General features: G+C 39.4%; 1 protein-coding gene across 6 annotated transcripts in view; it reads left to right on the top strand.

The window, feature by feature from the left end:
- The window catches only part of LOC124259212 (inositol 1,4,5-trisphosphate receptor type 3-like), a 177,526-nt gene that overhangs the window by 63,666 nt on the left and 96,515 nt on the right, over positions 1-17,345 (top strand). The window contains exon 1 of one of the 6 annotated variants that reach the window (XM_046693313.1): positions 12,563-12,610. The exons of the other annotated variants lie outside the window; for them this stretch is intronic. Within the exon in view, the coding sequence (XP_046549269.1) occupies positions 12,578-12,610 (33 nt within the window). The 5' untranslated portion in view covers positions 12,563-12,577. Of the gene's footprint in view, positions 1-12,562; positions 12,611-17,345 lie in introns of those variants that run through there. 6 annotated transcript variants of the gene reach the window in all.

Raw genomic sequence — 17,345 nt, 5'->3', positions numbered from 1 at the left:
GAGTACAAGATAAATAAACATTACCAAGTATAAATGAAGATTAAGTCGTCGCTTTTATTTATATTGAAATACTTTAGGTTTTTCGGGCTTGTAAGTTAAATTTGGATCATTTAAAGTTTATTACATCGTAAAACTGCCCAAATGTTATAGATATGTAAAACGTGTATCGGCTTATATTGCCGGCACGCCCAGAACACAGACAGAGCAACAGAAATCCAATGAGCCATGTTATCCGAGAAAACGTCATATAGCGGTTTGAAGTACATATATAACGAATCTGATAATGTCTGTCACCTTTTTCAAAATTTGATTAATTTTACGTTCACAACTATACTTACACCTTTTTATCGAAAAGATCTTTATATAGCATTAGTGATTATAGTCTAGTTCACGACCCTTCAACAAGTTATGTGCATGCGTTCATTAAAATGTTCGTCTTACACTACATGTAGTTACTGACAACAGCCCATTCCCTGGATGTAATCACACACTCGTCTAAAATACATCGAAGTATCTCTCTCGTGAATCAGTGTAACATGAACTGTTCACGTACCCTGTTTTGTTTAAGGAGTTGGGATAGCCGAGTGGTTGATGTGTTTGCTTTTCAAGGTTTAGACCAGTTTCGATTTCCATATGGGTAGAATGTGCTAAGCTCTTTCTTACGGCGGTTGTGGGACTGATAGATCGAAATCAGTGACGTAAAATTAAACTCAATCACTTTATGTCGGTCAATGCATGCAGCGTAGTAAACGCTCTGTGTTGTATATTACATATGCAGTGAAATGTACCTAAACAGGTGTGAGACAGAATGTTTATTCCTGTTTAGACATTAATCATGTGGTTGTGTTTAAGGGGTTACACTACTTGCTGTCGAAATATCAGCATGCAAGATCGAATTTATATTTATGGAGGTGGATGGTCCCACTGTCTACGATGTTTAAGAACCTCTTCATGCTTGTCAGGCCTTTTGCCGCATTTGTTTATTATTGAGGAAGTGGTTTTGTACATTTTACTAATTGATAATGTTTACGTTGAAAGATGTATCCAAACAAACTTTAATAAATCACACTATCTTATCTTCTTAACACATAGTTTATTAGGAATATAAATATTAACTTTGAGAAAATCCCTCAGTTGTAAACAGGATCGAAAGCATGTTTTTGACCATGTTTCCCGCAGAGCTTAGATAATATATACTAAAATCTCAGAATAAAGTCATAGATGCAATAAAAGCAACGAACCGATATTCATAAAATGTGAAACATCTCCTAAATGAAGAGTTCACTGTGCGATTCCGATTATGTCATGAGCATAGGTCAATGAATCTAACATACCGGTGACACTAGGTGTTCGCGTAAAGGTTAGCGTCCCCCCCCCTTCCCCCTTGGCACCTACAATGAATATTTCAACGTACAAAATCATCATTCCTTTCACTGTTCACGTGTCTCCTACTGTTGATGGTTAATGACAATCGACGTGTAGAAACTGCTGAAGACACAACAACAGTCGTAACAAGATGTAGTGACCTAGAAGCGACCCTTGCTGCAACCTTTCTGCCATTATGCACGTGTAGGTTATGTCAGTTTGAAGTAGGAGAAGTTGGAATGACACACAGAGAGTAGTGTCATATTCCCGACGCTGTGTCATCATGCTCTGCCAGTTTTGTTGTGTCTTAGGATGAGTTGGCATGTCGACAAGGTATTTTGAGATATTTCTTAAATGGCGTGTGGCATTATGCTTCAGACGAATCTTACGTTGGAATAGATTCAGCTGAACCGCTGGATATTATCAGCAATAAAATTATTTAGTTAGCGGAATTCCGCACGGTATATTTTAGGCTCTCATTTACAGAAAAAAAACCAGTGAAATATCCGACAAATCTTGATCATGTCTATAATATCTTGGCAAATCTAGATATCCTCAGTTTCTAATAAAGAAGGATTTCTCTGCACCTCTGTAGTAAAGACGGTTTAGGCGACTAAGTATGAGTCTTGACATGTATATGTTCAATCACTTTGTTAACCATTTAAAACACATAGATACTGTATACATAAACCCCGTTAGTCCGGACACCTATGCATTCTGGGCGATCTTTTGGGGAACGCGTATATATTTAGTTACATTACTACTCATAGGGGATTCTGTATTCTGGAAAAATATCAACTGAAATAAATTTCATTTGACAGACCGCTTTCACAGCTGGTGCTGATTCACTAGACCCCTATGACGGAACTGTCGGTCTGTCCTATATTACATTCAGGTCGCAGCATAAAGACTTTGTTAGACCCAGAGTCAAGTGGTCGTTACATCAGCGGTAGTGTCTACAAAAGGTTAATTAGCATCTGGACTGACGTGTGCTAAACGACATGGTGTCGTGGTTCCGCATCGTGTGAGAATGAATAAAACACCTTTAGTTCAACGCATGTTATGAACAGTCCCTTGAAAGACAATTTGTAAAGATTTTGATTTGTGAAATAGATTTCGTTACTTAGTCATATCTACAGTAAACTATCTATAACGCAGGTTCGTATGATGAGCCGCATGTTTGTGTTATTCATGTGTATACACTTTTTAACGTTTAATCTTGAAAAGAAATTGTTAGCCGAAACTGTTGGTGCCGTCTGTGCAATTGGTAAGTGTAAGTGATGGTGTTCGAATTATAAATGTTAAACCAAGAAATAACACATTTGGGAAGGGACATTCCCTGGCCGAGGAAGATTGTTAAGGTACCAACACCCAGACCTAGGGGAGCCCCTGTAAAATACACCAGTGACGCTCAGAAGTGAATCAATATGGCTGCCCAATGTTCGCTCCACGGTAGACGTTTAGTCGGCTGCCGACGTTGAGGATGCAGTCGACAGCGGTGGCACACACAGCAGCTTGAGAATGTTTTCACTGGGTTATGTTGATACAACTTCCATATCAAGCAGATGTGTGCGCACCTTCAAGCCGGCCAACAAATTGATGCCAGTCGTCAGCAGGGCCGGCCACCAGATGGCCAGTTCAGACAGAGGCACTAGCCTCGCTTTGGACACCCTTAGGGGCGGCGCATGCGTTAGCGTACATGTCAAAATGACTACACTCGCATTACTTGTTACTGTTTCTAAGCATCGTTGTCCGTGATGCAAACTCTCATACTTTGTCTGCACAGATATTACGTCCAGCATTGATATGATTAGCAACGTGTGGAGGTTTTGTTCACAAATGCTTTTTCATTAACTAGTTCTTCATTACATCTAATGTTTCTCGCTATAATGACTGATGTTTGTTAGTTATAGTTGATGGCGTCGATGAATGCTTTTTGTACAGTAAGTCATGGACGGATACGCCATCTGAACCTTTTCTGCAAGGTTTTGTAAGATTAAACAAAACACGTGAAGGTGAGCTTCAGTTCAGTTGATTTCTACCATTTGAGACATCAACTGAAAATGAAACCCCTCCGTTATATACAGACGCACACTGATCAAAACGGACATAGTACATATGTTCAGTCGAAAGAGTTTTCGATTTTCTTTTGAATTTTCGGCATTCGACTAAGCAACTGTTTGATATTTTAGAAGTACTAACATATATATTGCCTGATGACACCGCTGAATTACAGAGTGGCAGTATAACTGTGTTTGTACACTAAGAAAGTGAGCGAATGAGGGCGTTAAAATCATTCGTTGCATCGGCATTACCAGCGACGAGACCAAGTCTCGAAGAAAGGAGTTGGGGGAGATATTATTGTGTTCATTTATAACGTTGATAAATGCAACAATGGATGATGTGTAGAATAACTGAGACTACTTCAGTTACGTCATATAAAACATATGACCGCCGTCATTCACCTGGAATATTGCTGCAGCGGCGTTAATTAACACACAAACACAAACATGAAACATCCTAAATCCAGTTCGCCAGGTATCTGATACGATGTAAATTGGCATTCTGACAAAAACGCAAAGAGGGATTTCAGGACAGTCTTTTTCTGTGTGGGAGGAAAGCGAACGTGAAGCAGACCGAAGATGTCTACTGACAGATTTAGACATTAAACACACATGCAGAATGTTTGCAACTTTACGAAGAACTAAGAGTCCTAGCAGAGAATTCAGTGGAAACCACTAACTTTTACAGCAAATGTCAAAGAGGCAACTATCTACAGGATTTCTCATATTCTTCTACGTAAATGCAGTCCTCTAATAGAATTCGTAAAAACGCTGGTTTTCCTGTTTCTAGTGCATAACGAATACCCCCAGTATATTTCTAACATGGTTGATCCAAGTTACAGTTCATCCGATGTTCACAGTTCAGATACGAACTGACTTACATTTCATTGTGAATTATGATAATGACCTATTGTAGATTAGGCACAAATGTTAAATGATTCCCAGGTTTACGGCCTTGCATCTGTGCTATACAATTGTGTCCCCGTTTTAATTTTCATCAGGGCGCAGATAGGATTTTCACTGGGACGTTTACAAGACGGAAAATACACTGAGGAATACATATACGTTTTTGTATATTGGAACATTAATCAACAGTTTCAAAATTAAAATACCATTTGCTCCGGCATATTTACTTATGATCCAACCCATCAAATATGTTCATCGTGTATATATATATTAAACAGATTTTGCAATGATATTGATATATATTTTAGGGTTTATTCGAACAGCCTGATAGTATGGTTTCAGTTGAAGCTAATTATAAAGATATGAAAACATTTAAAAACGAAGACATAACGCTTCATAATTGTTAACTAGACTGCAAAAGAAACTGTAATGACACCAGGTGTTCGCTAAAAGGGTAAGCATGTCCAGCACTACCATTGGTACCCGGGATTCACACAATCTGCATGAAATAATACGTATTTGTTGAGGCCATTACACAAACCAAACACCCGTGAACATCCGGGTTAGAATAGGTCTTCAGTAACCCATGCTTGTCGTAAGAGGCGAGTAACAGGATCGGGTGGTCAGACTTGATGACTTGGTTGACACATGTCATCGTATCCCCACTGTGTAGGTCGATGCCCATACTGTTGATCACGGGATTGTCTGGTCCAGACTCGATTATTTACAGATCGCCGCCATACAGCTGGAATACTGCTGAGTGCGGCGTTAAACAACAAGCCAACCAGCCAACACAAACCAAAGAGTCAAGTCATACACAAGTGCATGTATAAAGTATATAAAACATGTTTTACAGGTCAACATAAGGCGTTGCGTTGCAAATAAAGTTAGGGGGTGATGGTAACATTTGGAAGTGGCCCCACATCAAAACAGCTACTGCATCATTAGTGATTCAATACTGTCAAGCATGACTGAAAATATCGATGAATTTGTTATCGCGGGTCTTTGATCCTGGCCTTAAATTTGAATATCAAGGACGTTTAATTGTTTGTACCATGGGAAACACTAACATAAACTTAATTAGAGTCTGGATAATGCCCACAGCGTGGGTCTTAATAGGTTCGTCACACGCCTTCGGAGGGTTGTGTTGTGTCTTAGTACATATGTCAGCAAGAAAATTAGTGACACATAACAATGGAGAGGTTTTATGGCGGATTATCCGCAGGTTATTCACAAGGTAGTAGTGGTGACGTTATACGTGTACAGCAGCTGACCAAAGAATTAATCCCATGTGATATATTTAAGCTAAGGGCTCATAAGCAAATATTGGAGCCCGAGGATACTGGAATTTACAAAGATGAATATTCACAACAAAACATCGTAATGAACGACAGTCTAGTGTATGAAGGTATATGTTAGTACAGGCCCTTGCACCCATTCACGTTCTGACAGTGCTTCGATAATCAGTCTTTGGAACAAAATGTTCCTCATGCGTGTGTAGCATGGCGACATTAACAGGAAATTTCCTCATTCACATGATATTTATGCCAAAGTAGTATCGTTTGTTCGTTTTCGGCTATGACATGAGCTTGTGTGTATGAATCACTATCAAAAAGGTGTTTGAGAAAAGGTCAGCGTGTCATGCTCCAATGGCGGCACCCGTCATAAACACATGCAAAGGCAAGCCAACTGTTAACTTGTGAAATAAACACAGGAAGGTATGGTATCGTAAAACACAATCTTTGAAAACTATTTACACGTTCAACCATTTCTGCTCCATGTGTATAATTCCGCATGGGACTGCTTGTCATTGAATTTTTATCGACAATTGTGGAATATTCTCACAGGCATTTGGAGTTATCTATCAATCCTGCACCATACATTTTATCCAACAACAACAATCCCATGTTCAGCCTATCCCATACCCATCCCCATTCTATCTGAATCACGCCATCCTCATCTCCATATCAACTCCCGAGTCTGTGTATTTTCTATAAAAAAACCTGTTGGGTTGATTTGCTCTAGCATTGTAGTGAGCTTAATACAGAGAAACGCCAGTATTCCTGATGACAGCAACTCTGCCTCACTTCTTAACCATCCGAATGGGCAAGTGTCCGTATAAACGAAAAATTGTTATTGACTTACCTTTGCATGTATTTATGACTGGTGGCACGTGGGTGGGGCATGGTCCACTCACCGATTCGCTGACACCTCGTATCATCACTATTTGACAGAGATATAATCAGTATCGTACAATAGACGGTAATTTCGTAGGAATATGGAAAGATCGGTATCATTTTCGTCGTTTGATTTCACTTTGTATACGAGCAAGCTGCCCCCGCAATAATCGTGCCCAGGATGTAAATGCCGGTTTAACAGGACTGTGAGTACCAAGGTTTCAATGTACATAATTTTATGTCAGTGTCGTTAGGTTAGCCTGGCTTCACCTCATGCTTCAAAAGAACACCATTTATTTCGTCTTTCGTTTTGCATGCGTCAAAGAACAATTCCACTATTTATGGACACATTCTGGCACAAAGATCACATGGATGACCGTTATTTATTTTGTTTTGTCTAATTACGTGTAGTGTAAACAACAACAGCTAGTGTAATAATCTATAACTGTATATTGTTGACTAAAATGTTTGTGTGTTGTTAAAACTGTATATCTCAGTGTTCTGTAGCCTGCTGTGAACCCGTGTGTTTACGTAATTTGTAATTTGCCGTGAAATTGTTTCGAGCATAGTGAAGTAGCGTTGTAATATATCCGCTTTATGCGTACTTGAAGAGGTGATGACGTCTGTTTAAACATTATTGAGTGTTGAGCGGAATTCAAAACAGACGGTTGAATAAACAGCGGTAGTCCATATTACGAGATTAGCTTCATTATACCGCCACCGATATAACGCTATATATATTACAATGTGCATTTTATCAACTGAATTCTTGATATCAATGTGCTATTTCGATTTGGTGTATACAGTTAAATTCGAAAAGTAGCTAGGAGATGATTACTGACAGCACTAACTGGAAAATGATTACTGACAGCACTAACTGGAAGATGATTACTGACAGCACTAACTGGAAAATGATTACTGACAGCACTAACTGGAAGATGATTACTGACAGCACTAACTGGAAGATGATTACTGACAGCACTAACTGGAAGATGATTACAGACAGCACTAACTGGAAGATGATTACTGACAGCACTAACTGGAAATGATTATGACTTGGAAGATGATTACTGACAGCACTAACTGGAAGATGATTAGCACTAACTGGAAGATGATTACAGATATCACTAACTGGAAGATGATTACTGACAGCACTAACTGGAAGATGATTACTGACAGCACTAACTGGAAGATGATTACAGCACTACAGAACAGCACTAACTGGAAGATGATTACTGACAGCACTAACTGATTATTAGTGACAGCACTAACTGGAAGATGATTACTGACAGCACTAACTGGAAGATGATTACAGACAGCACTAACTGGAAGATGATTACTGACAGCACTAACTGGAAGATGATTACTGACAGCACTAACTGGAAGATGATTGACAGCACTAACTGGAAGATGATTACTGACAGCACTAACTGGAAGATGACTGGAAGATGATTACAGACAGCACTAACTGGAAGATGATTACAGACAGCACTAACTGGAAGATGATTACTGACAGCACTAACTGGAAGATGATTACAGACAGCACTAACTGGAAGATGATTACTGACAGCACTAACTGGAAGATGATTACTGACAGCACTAACTGGAAGATGATTACTGACAGCACTAACTGGAAGATGATTACTGGAAGATGATTACTGACAGCACTAACTGGAAGATGATTTGACAGCACTAACTGGAAGATGATTACTGACAGCACTAACTGGAAGCACTAACTGGAAGATGATTACTGACAGCACTAACTGGAAGATGATTACTGACAGCACTAACTGGAAGATGATTATTGACAGCACTAACTGGAAGATGATTAGATGACAGCACTAACTGGAAGAGATGACAGCACTAACTGGCACAGCACTAACTGGAAGATGATTACTGACAGCACTAACCACAGCACTAACTGGAAGCACTGACTGGAAGATGATTACTGACAGCACTAACTGGAAGATGATTACTATGATTACTGGAAGATGATACAGCGACAGCACTAACTGGAAGATGACAGCACTAACTGGAAGATGATTACTGGAAGATGATTACTGACAGCACTAACTGGAAGATGATTACTGACAGCACTAACTGGAAGATGATTACTGACAGCACTAACTGGAAGATGATTACTGACAGCACTAACTGGAAGATGGAAGATGACTTGGAAGATGATTACTGACAGCACTAACTGGAAGATGATTACTGACAGCACTAACTGGAAGATGATTACTGACAGCACTAACTGGAAGATGATTACTGACAGCACTAACTGGAAGATGATTACTGACAGCACTAACTGGAAGATGATTACTGACAGCACTAACTGGAAGATGATTACACACTGGATGATTACTGACAGCACTAACTGGAAGATGATTACTGACAGCACTAACTGGAAGATGATTACTGACAGCACTAACTGGAAGATGATTTCTGACAACACTAACTGGAAGATAGTTGTTACAGTCTGTATATGATATCACTACCCATGCCGACTAAATCAGTTGTTACAGTCTGTATATGATATCATCACCCTTACAGACGATATCAGTTGTTACTGTCTCTATATGATATCACTACCCTTTACAGTTTTCTATACATCACTACTTTATCAGAATATAGGGTATATGATATCACTACCCTTACAGACGATATCAGTTGTTACATCCTGTATATGATATCACTACCCTTTACAGAATATAGGATATCACTACCCTTACAGACTATATCAGTTGTTACAGTTTGTATATGTTATCACTACCCTTACAGACTATATCATTTGTTACAGTCTGTATATGATATCCCTACCCTTACAGACTATATCAGTTGTTACTGTCTGTATATTATATCACTACCCTTACAGACTATATCAGTTGTTACAGTTTCTATATGATATCACTACTACCCTTACAGACTATATCAGTTGTTACAGTTTCTATATGATATTTCTACCCTTACAGACTATATCAGTTGTTACAGTTTCTATATATCAGTTGTTACAGTTTCTATATGATATCACTACCCTTGCAGACTATATCAGTTGTTACAGTTTCTATATGATATCACTACCCTTACAGACTATATCAGTTGTTACAGTTTCTATATGATATCACTACCCTTACAGACTATATCAGTTGTTACAGTTTCTATATGATACATACAGACTACCCTCTATAGATATCACTACCCTTACAGACTATATCAGTTGTTACAGTTTCTATATGATATCACTACTCCTCACACTATTTCAGTTGTTACACTTACAGACGATATCAGTTGTTGCAGTCTGTATATGATATCACTACCCTTTACAGACTATATCAGTTGTTACAGTTTCTATATGATATCACTACCCTTACAGACTATATCAGTTGTTACAGTTTCTATATTACATCCTGACTATATCAGTTGACAGTTTCTATATGATATCACTACCCTTTATATCAGTTGATATCTACAGTTTCTATATGATATCACTACCCTTACAGACTATATCAGTTGTTACAGTTTCTATATGATATCACTACCCTTACATGCTATATCAGTTGTTACAGTTTCTATATGATATCACTACCCTTACAGACTATATCAGTTGTTTCTGTTTGTATATGATATCGCTACCCTTACAGACTATATCAGTTCCTACAGTTTCTATATGATATCACTACCCTTACAGGCTATATCAGTTGTTACAGACAGTTTGTAGATAGTATCACTTCTCTGCATTGAGGAAGTAACTAGGTTTTTGTCATGGAATCTACATGTACCTGTAACAAGACTCTATAGTATCAACATATCAGTCTGGGGTCTACCTGTTTCTGTAACCAGGTTCAATACCATCTTGTGATCAGTCGGTGAAACTACATGTCATCAGTAGTTCACAAGGTAGTAGAATGATTAGATCAACAAGGGTATTAATATCACTCAAATATAGAAACTGATCACCATGGTTAACCTGCTCAAAGTACTGCGATATCCGGAAGAAGCATGATGATATTACAATCTTACAATAGTTACATGTAACCCCCCGTCAGACACTCGCCACAATCTATAACATCAAAGAGTTGATGCCATTGAAGTTGTTTATTAGTTAATCACCTATACAATGTGTATTTGTCTTTCTGATTAACACCTTTAAGAGGGTTTGTGCAGGTATTAAACTCCCTGCAGCCGTTCATTCATCATCAAAGGAACTAATCTCGAACAAAAACTCGCATATCGTGTTCTCCGTGGCCTAGTGCTTCTTTTACAAAATGTAATACTAAAATAGCTTAGAATATGATTTGAACCGCGAGTAGAAAAGGATGAATTAAGTGAGTGAGTGAGTATGGTTTTACGCCGCTTTTAGCAATAGTCCAGCAATATCACGGCGGGGGACATCAGAAATGGGCGTCACGTATTGTACCCATGTTGGGAATCGAACCGGGGTCGTCCGCGTGACAAGGGAACTTTGTAACCACTAGCTAGACTACCCCACCACCCGAAATAAGAATTAAATACTGATTCAGTCTGAAACTACGTTTTTTAGCTTTCTGAAGCACTCACCACATATGTAAGTATTGACGTGATATACCACTGTACAAAAACAATTGCCTCCATTTGAACAGGGGATTGTTTACATCGAGAACAATAACAGATGCTTGGGCTACCGAAGTCGTTTGACTAATGTCTGGACCCAAGGAATAAACGCGATCCATTAGATCTATTACAAACACTCTGCCAACTTCAACCCGCTTTCAGGGACACATGTTATAATAATTAAGGCATGTCACAACGTCCCAGATTCGCGTATAAAATGATTCACCTTTTAAAGAGTTGCAGGCATTGCTAAGTCTGTGCCTTATAACCCTTAGAACATTTCCCCGACCTCTTGCATTGAATGAACCTTTGCATTCCAGAGACGGTCTTTAACTCTCTCTTTGTGGAACCGGATTGAAACCAAATCGTATTGTGTGAAGTTTATCCGTCTGTTGCTTTGAACAGCTATGTTGAAGTATGTGAAAAGTACGTCTTCATGCGTCTGAGAATGTGTCTATTTGGAAAGTTATATTTCATTACAACTCTCCTTCAATATGTGTCTTCATAAGGACCGATCAAAGGCAGGGAATGAGCGTTTGACGTTGCTTATATGAGTATACGATGACACTTTACATCCATTCTCTTCCCTTTCTACAAGACATAGGCAGCGTTTACGGATCTCTCTGATTGGAAACGGGTGTGCTGGTCTCCCAACGCCAAACGCGTATCAATTGCAGTCTCAGTATTTCGCCTGTTTGTGGGATACAGACCGAGCATTTAGCTCGCACCTCTTACAAAGGTGGCGGCAATGAATATTTACCTCTAGTGTCGGTGTGTAGTACGTGAGCGGCTTGCATCAACCACTAACTGGCGCTCACCAGGCAAAGCTAGGGTGGAAGTGTGTGTTCCTCCATTCACAAGTGACAGCGATATGTACCTAAAAGCAAATTAGCATCAGCAGTAGCTCCTCGTCTGTGTAGGAAACACGACTGTGTATGTGTGTCCTCTCAGCGGATAGTGCGGGCAAGGCAACTGCTTGAGGACGGCTAGCCCGAAACTACTTAACTTAGTCATCAATGTACTGTTTCAGATACTATTTGTAATACTTTTTAAAGGAGTTTCTGTTCGTGTTGTAAGTGAAGACTTACGGTGTTCATCAGAACGAATACATTCAGTGGAGATTTTATATCACCAAAACGGACGGAGCTATCACTGTGAGCCGTTATCAAAAGAAATGCTTCTACATATGTGGTTTCAGGATTGGAATATTAATTAGCAAACTACCCGAATCGTGTAATCGATACACAGTGCAATAACTGGACTACAATGGCTTCAAGCGTTTGGTAATACGCTGCAATTGTTCGTTGGAGCTCACTTTTGTGACTCAATTCTGAAGGTTCGAATTTGTGGCACCAAGGGACATGGTCCTTGTGGCAGGCGACGGATAGGATTGGCAGCACAGCAGACCATGCCTGAAAACATTTAATACAGGCTTAACCAATCAGGAGGATATACTTAACAGTAACAAGAACCGTTATGGATCAAGGTTCCAGAGAAGCGACACCTGAGGTAGGGTTAACTAGCCAAGCGACTGTGGTGACAGTGTGGGCAAACAAGGGCATATAGGCTAGGGGTTAATAAGGTTATTCCTAACAGATGATAATAAGATTCCTCTTGCACCCCCTGAACAAATCATAGCCGATGATGAACCATGTAATTACCATGATCGCTTCATGAAAGGATTTTGACGTGTTGTTTTGGTTAATTACATTACCTGTGATTAGTAATTCTATACGTGTCATCAATCATCATCTCCATGGAGCGTCATGTTTTGGCAACAAACCGGTATGGAATCCTCGCTAATAATTCCCCAGTAATCACAAAAGCAGGCCCACATTGGTGTGTTTATCTTGGTGTTAGTTGATAACGCCCATTGTCGGTTTAAAGTCCACTGGAATGTGATAGTGGAATTTCAGCCGTTTTTTTTAATTCTACAATGCGGTTATTTGAATTCAAGCAACTGTTCCATTTAAACCGTGAGCACGTTTTTGTCATATATCGTTTGCTTGGATATGATTTCACAGCGGATGTGTGGTATTAAAACGGCATTTGTAACCCGTAATCTACGGATTTTAGGAGTTGATAAACTAAATCAATATTAATAGCACAGATGTATTGATAACAAATAGTAATATGTCATGTGCATTTGACATCTGCGACTCTGTCGAGTGAGGATGAGAGTATATGGTTTAGCCTGCTATTAACAATATCGTAACAATATCGCAGTTGGAACATCAAAGGGCTCACTTCACTAATGGGATAACAACTGGGCTCACACAGTCTCGCCGTCTCTCACATATAATATGATGTTGAATTATATTTGGTTTACGAATATCATTATGTTTGAACAATTTCTAAAATTCTAGTTACAGTTATTGTTTGTAGTCATCGAGAGTATATACATGGAGATCTCAACAGGTACGTTCGTTTAGTCATAGAGTGTGCATACATGGAGATCGAAACAGGCATTTTCGTTTAGTCATATGGTGTATATACATGGAGATCGCACAGGCACATTCGCGTAGTCATATAGTATATATACATGGAGATCACAACAGGCACTTTGGCGTAGTCATATAGTGTATATACATGGAGATCGCAACAGGCACTTTGGCGTAGTCATATAGTGTATATACATGACGATCACAAGATCACAAGGCACTTTGGCGTAGTCATATAGTGTATATACATGGAGATCGCAACAACAGGCATATACTTTGGCGTAGATCATACAGACACTTTGGCGTAGTCATAAGTGTATATACATGGAGATCACAACAGGCACTTTCGCGTAGTCATATAGTGTATATACATGGAGATCACAACAGGCACTTTGGCGTAGTCATATAGTGTATATACATGGAGATCACAACAGGCACTTTGGCGTAGTCATATAGTGTATATACATGGAGATCACAACAGGCACTTTGGCGTAGTCATATAGTGTATATACATGGAGATCACAACAGGCACTTTCGCGTAGTCATATAGTGTATATACATGGAGATCACAACAGGGACTTTCGTTTAGTCATATAGTGTATATACATGGAGATCACAACAGACACTTTTGCGTAGTCATATAGTTTATATACATGGAGATCACAACAGACACTTTGGCGTAGTCATATACTGTATATACATGGAGATCGAAACAGGCACTTTCGCGTAGTCATATAGTGTATATAGATGTAGTTCCCTGTAGTCATATAGTGTATATACATGTAGATCACAACAGGGACTTTCGCGTAGTCATATAGTGTATATACATGGAGATCGCAACAGGGACTTTCGCGTAGTCATATAGTGTATATACATGGAGATCGCAACAGGGACTTTCGCCTAGTCATATAGTGTATATACATGGATGTAGTTCCTGTAGTCATATAGTGTATATACATGTAGTCATATAGTGTATCATATATGGATATCATCGCAACAGGGACTTTCGCGTAGTCATATAGTGTATATACATGGAGATCGCAACAGGGACTTTTCGCATAGTCATATAGTGTATATACATGGAGGAGATCATATAGTGTATATACATGGAGATCGCAACAGGGACTTTCGCCTAGTCATATAGTGTATATAGATGTAGTTCCCTGTAGTCATATAGTGTATATACATGGAGATCACAACAGGGACTTTCGCGTAGTCATATAGTGTATATACATGGAGATCGCAACAGGGACTTTCGCATAGTCATATAGTGTATATACATGGAGATCGCAACAGGGACTTTCGCCTAGTCATATAGTGTATATACATGTAGTTCCCTGTAGTCATATAGTGTATATACATGCAGATCACAACAGGGACTTTCGCTTTTCCCCACCATCAAATATGGGTGTACTCTTCTGTTGCCCGGCAGTTTACTGGAGAGTAAGAACTACACATATGTCACACTATCCAGAGGCCAACAGATAGAAATGCCAATTGGAGATACTTACAAAGGGAAATGAATGGTATGTACAGGCGTAGTGTACTGTGGGTGACTGGTGATTAACTCGAGCCAATATACAATGTAAAACCTCGTCCTCTGTTCAATTACACTACAGCTTAGTCCATCATGGCGGATTGTGCACGGCGGACAGGATATAGATGTTTAACAATGTACTCCACACCTTGAGTCATCATGGCCTCTCATACAGGTATCCCTGTATACATGTCCTTTGTCTCCCGATAATTGCTATATGTTTGAGTATATATACTGACGAACATAAGATACGCAACGTCTAATACAGGCCTATGTAATGGAATAATGCTACTTTATTCCAGTGTTTTTGTAATGTACAATTGTGTCGTAAGCTTAAGGAAAATTAATTAATATTAACAGCGCTATTGCTTGTTTTATGAGCAACATAGTACTGAACACAGAAATAAGTGCACCATGGTTCTGAACTTAATCTTGAATATGTAACCGAATATGTTTCCGAGAACCATCAAAGATCAGGTGAATACAACGTGTCTGAGTGGAGGTTTAACTACGGCATAGTATCTCAGTAGGATGGCACTATAAAACAGTCACTATAAACGTCCGGACGAGTATAAACACCCACAGAAACAGGTGCACGTCTCTATTTGAATGAAACAATCTTGAACGCCATGTGAAACCCAATTTCTCTCAACTATCATCAAAGAAAAAGTCAATGCATTCACAGTGTGAGCCCTGTTTCAATACATAATCTTTAGAACATTACAACTTTTCCATCAGCCAATATGATTAGGCAGTTCCATACACCTTTGCGAAAAACAACAGGCATGACCTAAACGTAAACTCAAAAACATTTAGCCATGACATATAACCACGACTCCACGTGTCTGGAGTTAACCTCTTGCAAAATTGCGTAAAAACATCTCTGTCTGTGTATAACCAAACATGCATTATCCTAAATATTTATTCCACCTTCATAAGCCTCCATATATATAATTCTAACCCCTTGCACCAACTGCCTGCTTGCAACCCCGTGGGTTATGGTGCTGTTTATGCCCCACGTGGTGTTCCGCCTCTCGTTCTGACCCCACGAGCCCCTATACGTGGAACCATTCCCAACTATACATGTCGTTGATGTGTTCCTCATGTCGTTCCTGCCTTCTTCACCTGGTCTTTTATGTTTTCACCCTCTCTTGCATATCGGTTCCGTTAGAGGATTGCAATCTGTCATAGTTCACCCCGAAATGACGTTGGCATAAAGACCTAGTTTCGGTTTAGCATATATAGTGACTGAATCGCCTTGAGGTCTGCATGGCAGGTGGGAAGTTGTTTCAGCACCTGATTCTCTAAACTGCAGGAATTAAGGATGCTATTAAATATTCTGATTCCGCGTCTACACGACATGCGCTATCCATATGTGCAGCTACAGATACAATGGTCGCCTTGCTGCATTGGTTTTGGGGTATTATTCCCAGTGTATAATAGCATCATGTTTGGAGAAGTAAATAGTTTAGCTGTTGTTCCAAACTGGCATTTTGGCATATAGGTGATAAGAGTCATGGTACCGCCGTGCTTGACGTCATTGCATGGCCATTAACTGTCAGAATTCGAAGCAACAATTAAATCACTGTACCAAATTAAAGGTTGCTGCTTCGACACGCTCCTTGCTTTCTACAGGGGTCTAACGAAACTTGCACCTGTTATTCCTGGTAGGGCTACCCTTACTTATACGTGTGGAGACAGCATAACCTCGTGTTAGTCTTTGAACTGATTTCTTCTTCTATTGTGGGTTGCATGCAGCACACTCTTTTGTGAAGACGTGATCCTTCACGTGTGGTGCAGGCTACTTAATTTGCTGTTGTGTACATACATGCAAGAGGGGGACATACGCGGTGCTGAACAAACTCTTATTCAGATGGCATGTCCCTGTGAAATAACAAAAGTTACACCATCGTGCTAGTGTTGACTGTGCATCAAGCTCAACCTAATCTAATGCTTAATATTGTCTTAGTGTACGGTCATTACATCCATAAAGCAGATTTGTCCACTAGCATATATACTCTCCCCAAAAAGAAACGCATAGGCGTTTTGTTCTTTTAAAACTCTATTAATTACCTATTGTGTTCAAACAAAATATGTTTAAAAAAGTGTTGATAACATGATTTTACACAACTGCACAAGTAAAAAAATCGACTTTACCTGAATTAAAAAGTAGAAAGACATCGCCACAACGCAACAGAAATCACCTTCCAGTTGAAATTGTGCAACAAAGAGCATGCACTGTCTGGCTATAAAAATCCAGATTACT

The sequence above is a fragment of the Haliotis rubra genome, unplaced genomic scaffold (genome assembly GCF_003918875.1).
Source record: "Haliotis rubra isolate DU_JTF1 unplaced genomic scaffold, ASM391887v1 Scf713, whole genome shotgun sequence".
Lineage (NCBI taxonomy): Eukaryota > Metazoa > Mollusca > Gastropoda > Lepetellida > Haliotidae > Haliotis > Haliotis rubra.
Note: the sequence above shows the minus strand (reverse complement) of the source record. Positions and strands in the feature narration are given on the sequence as shown.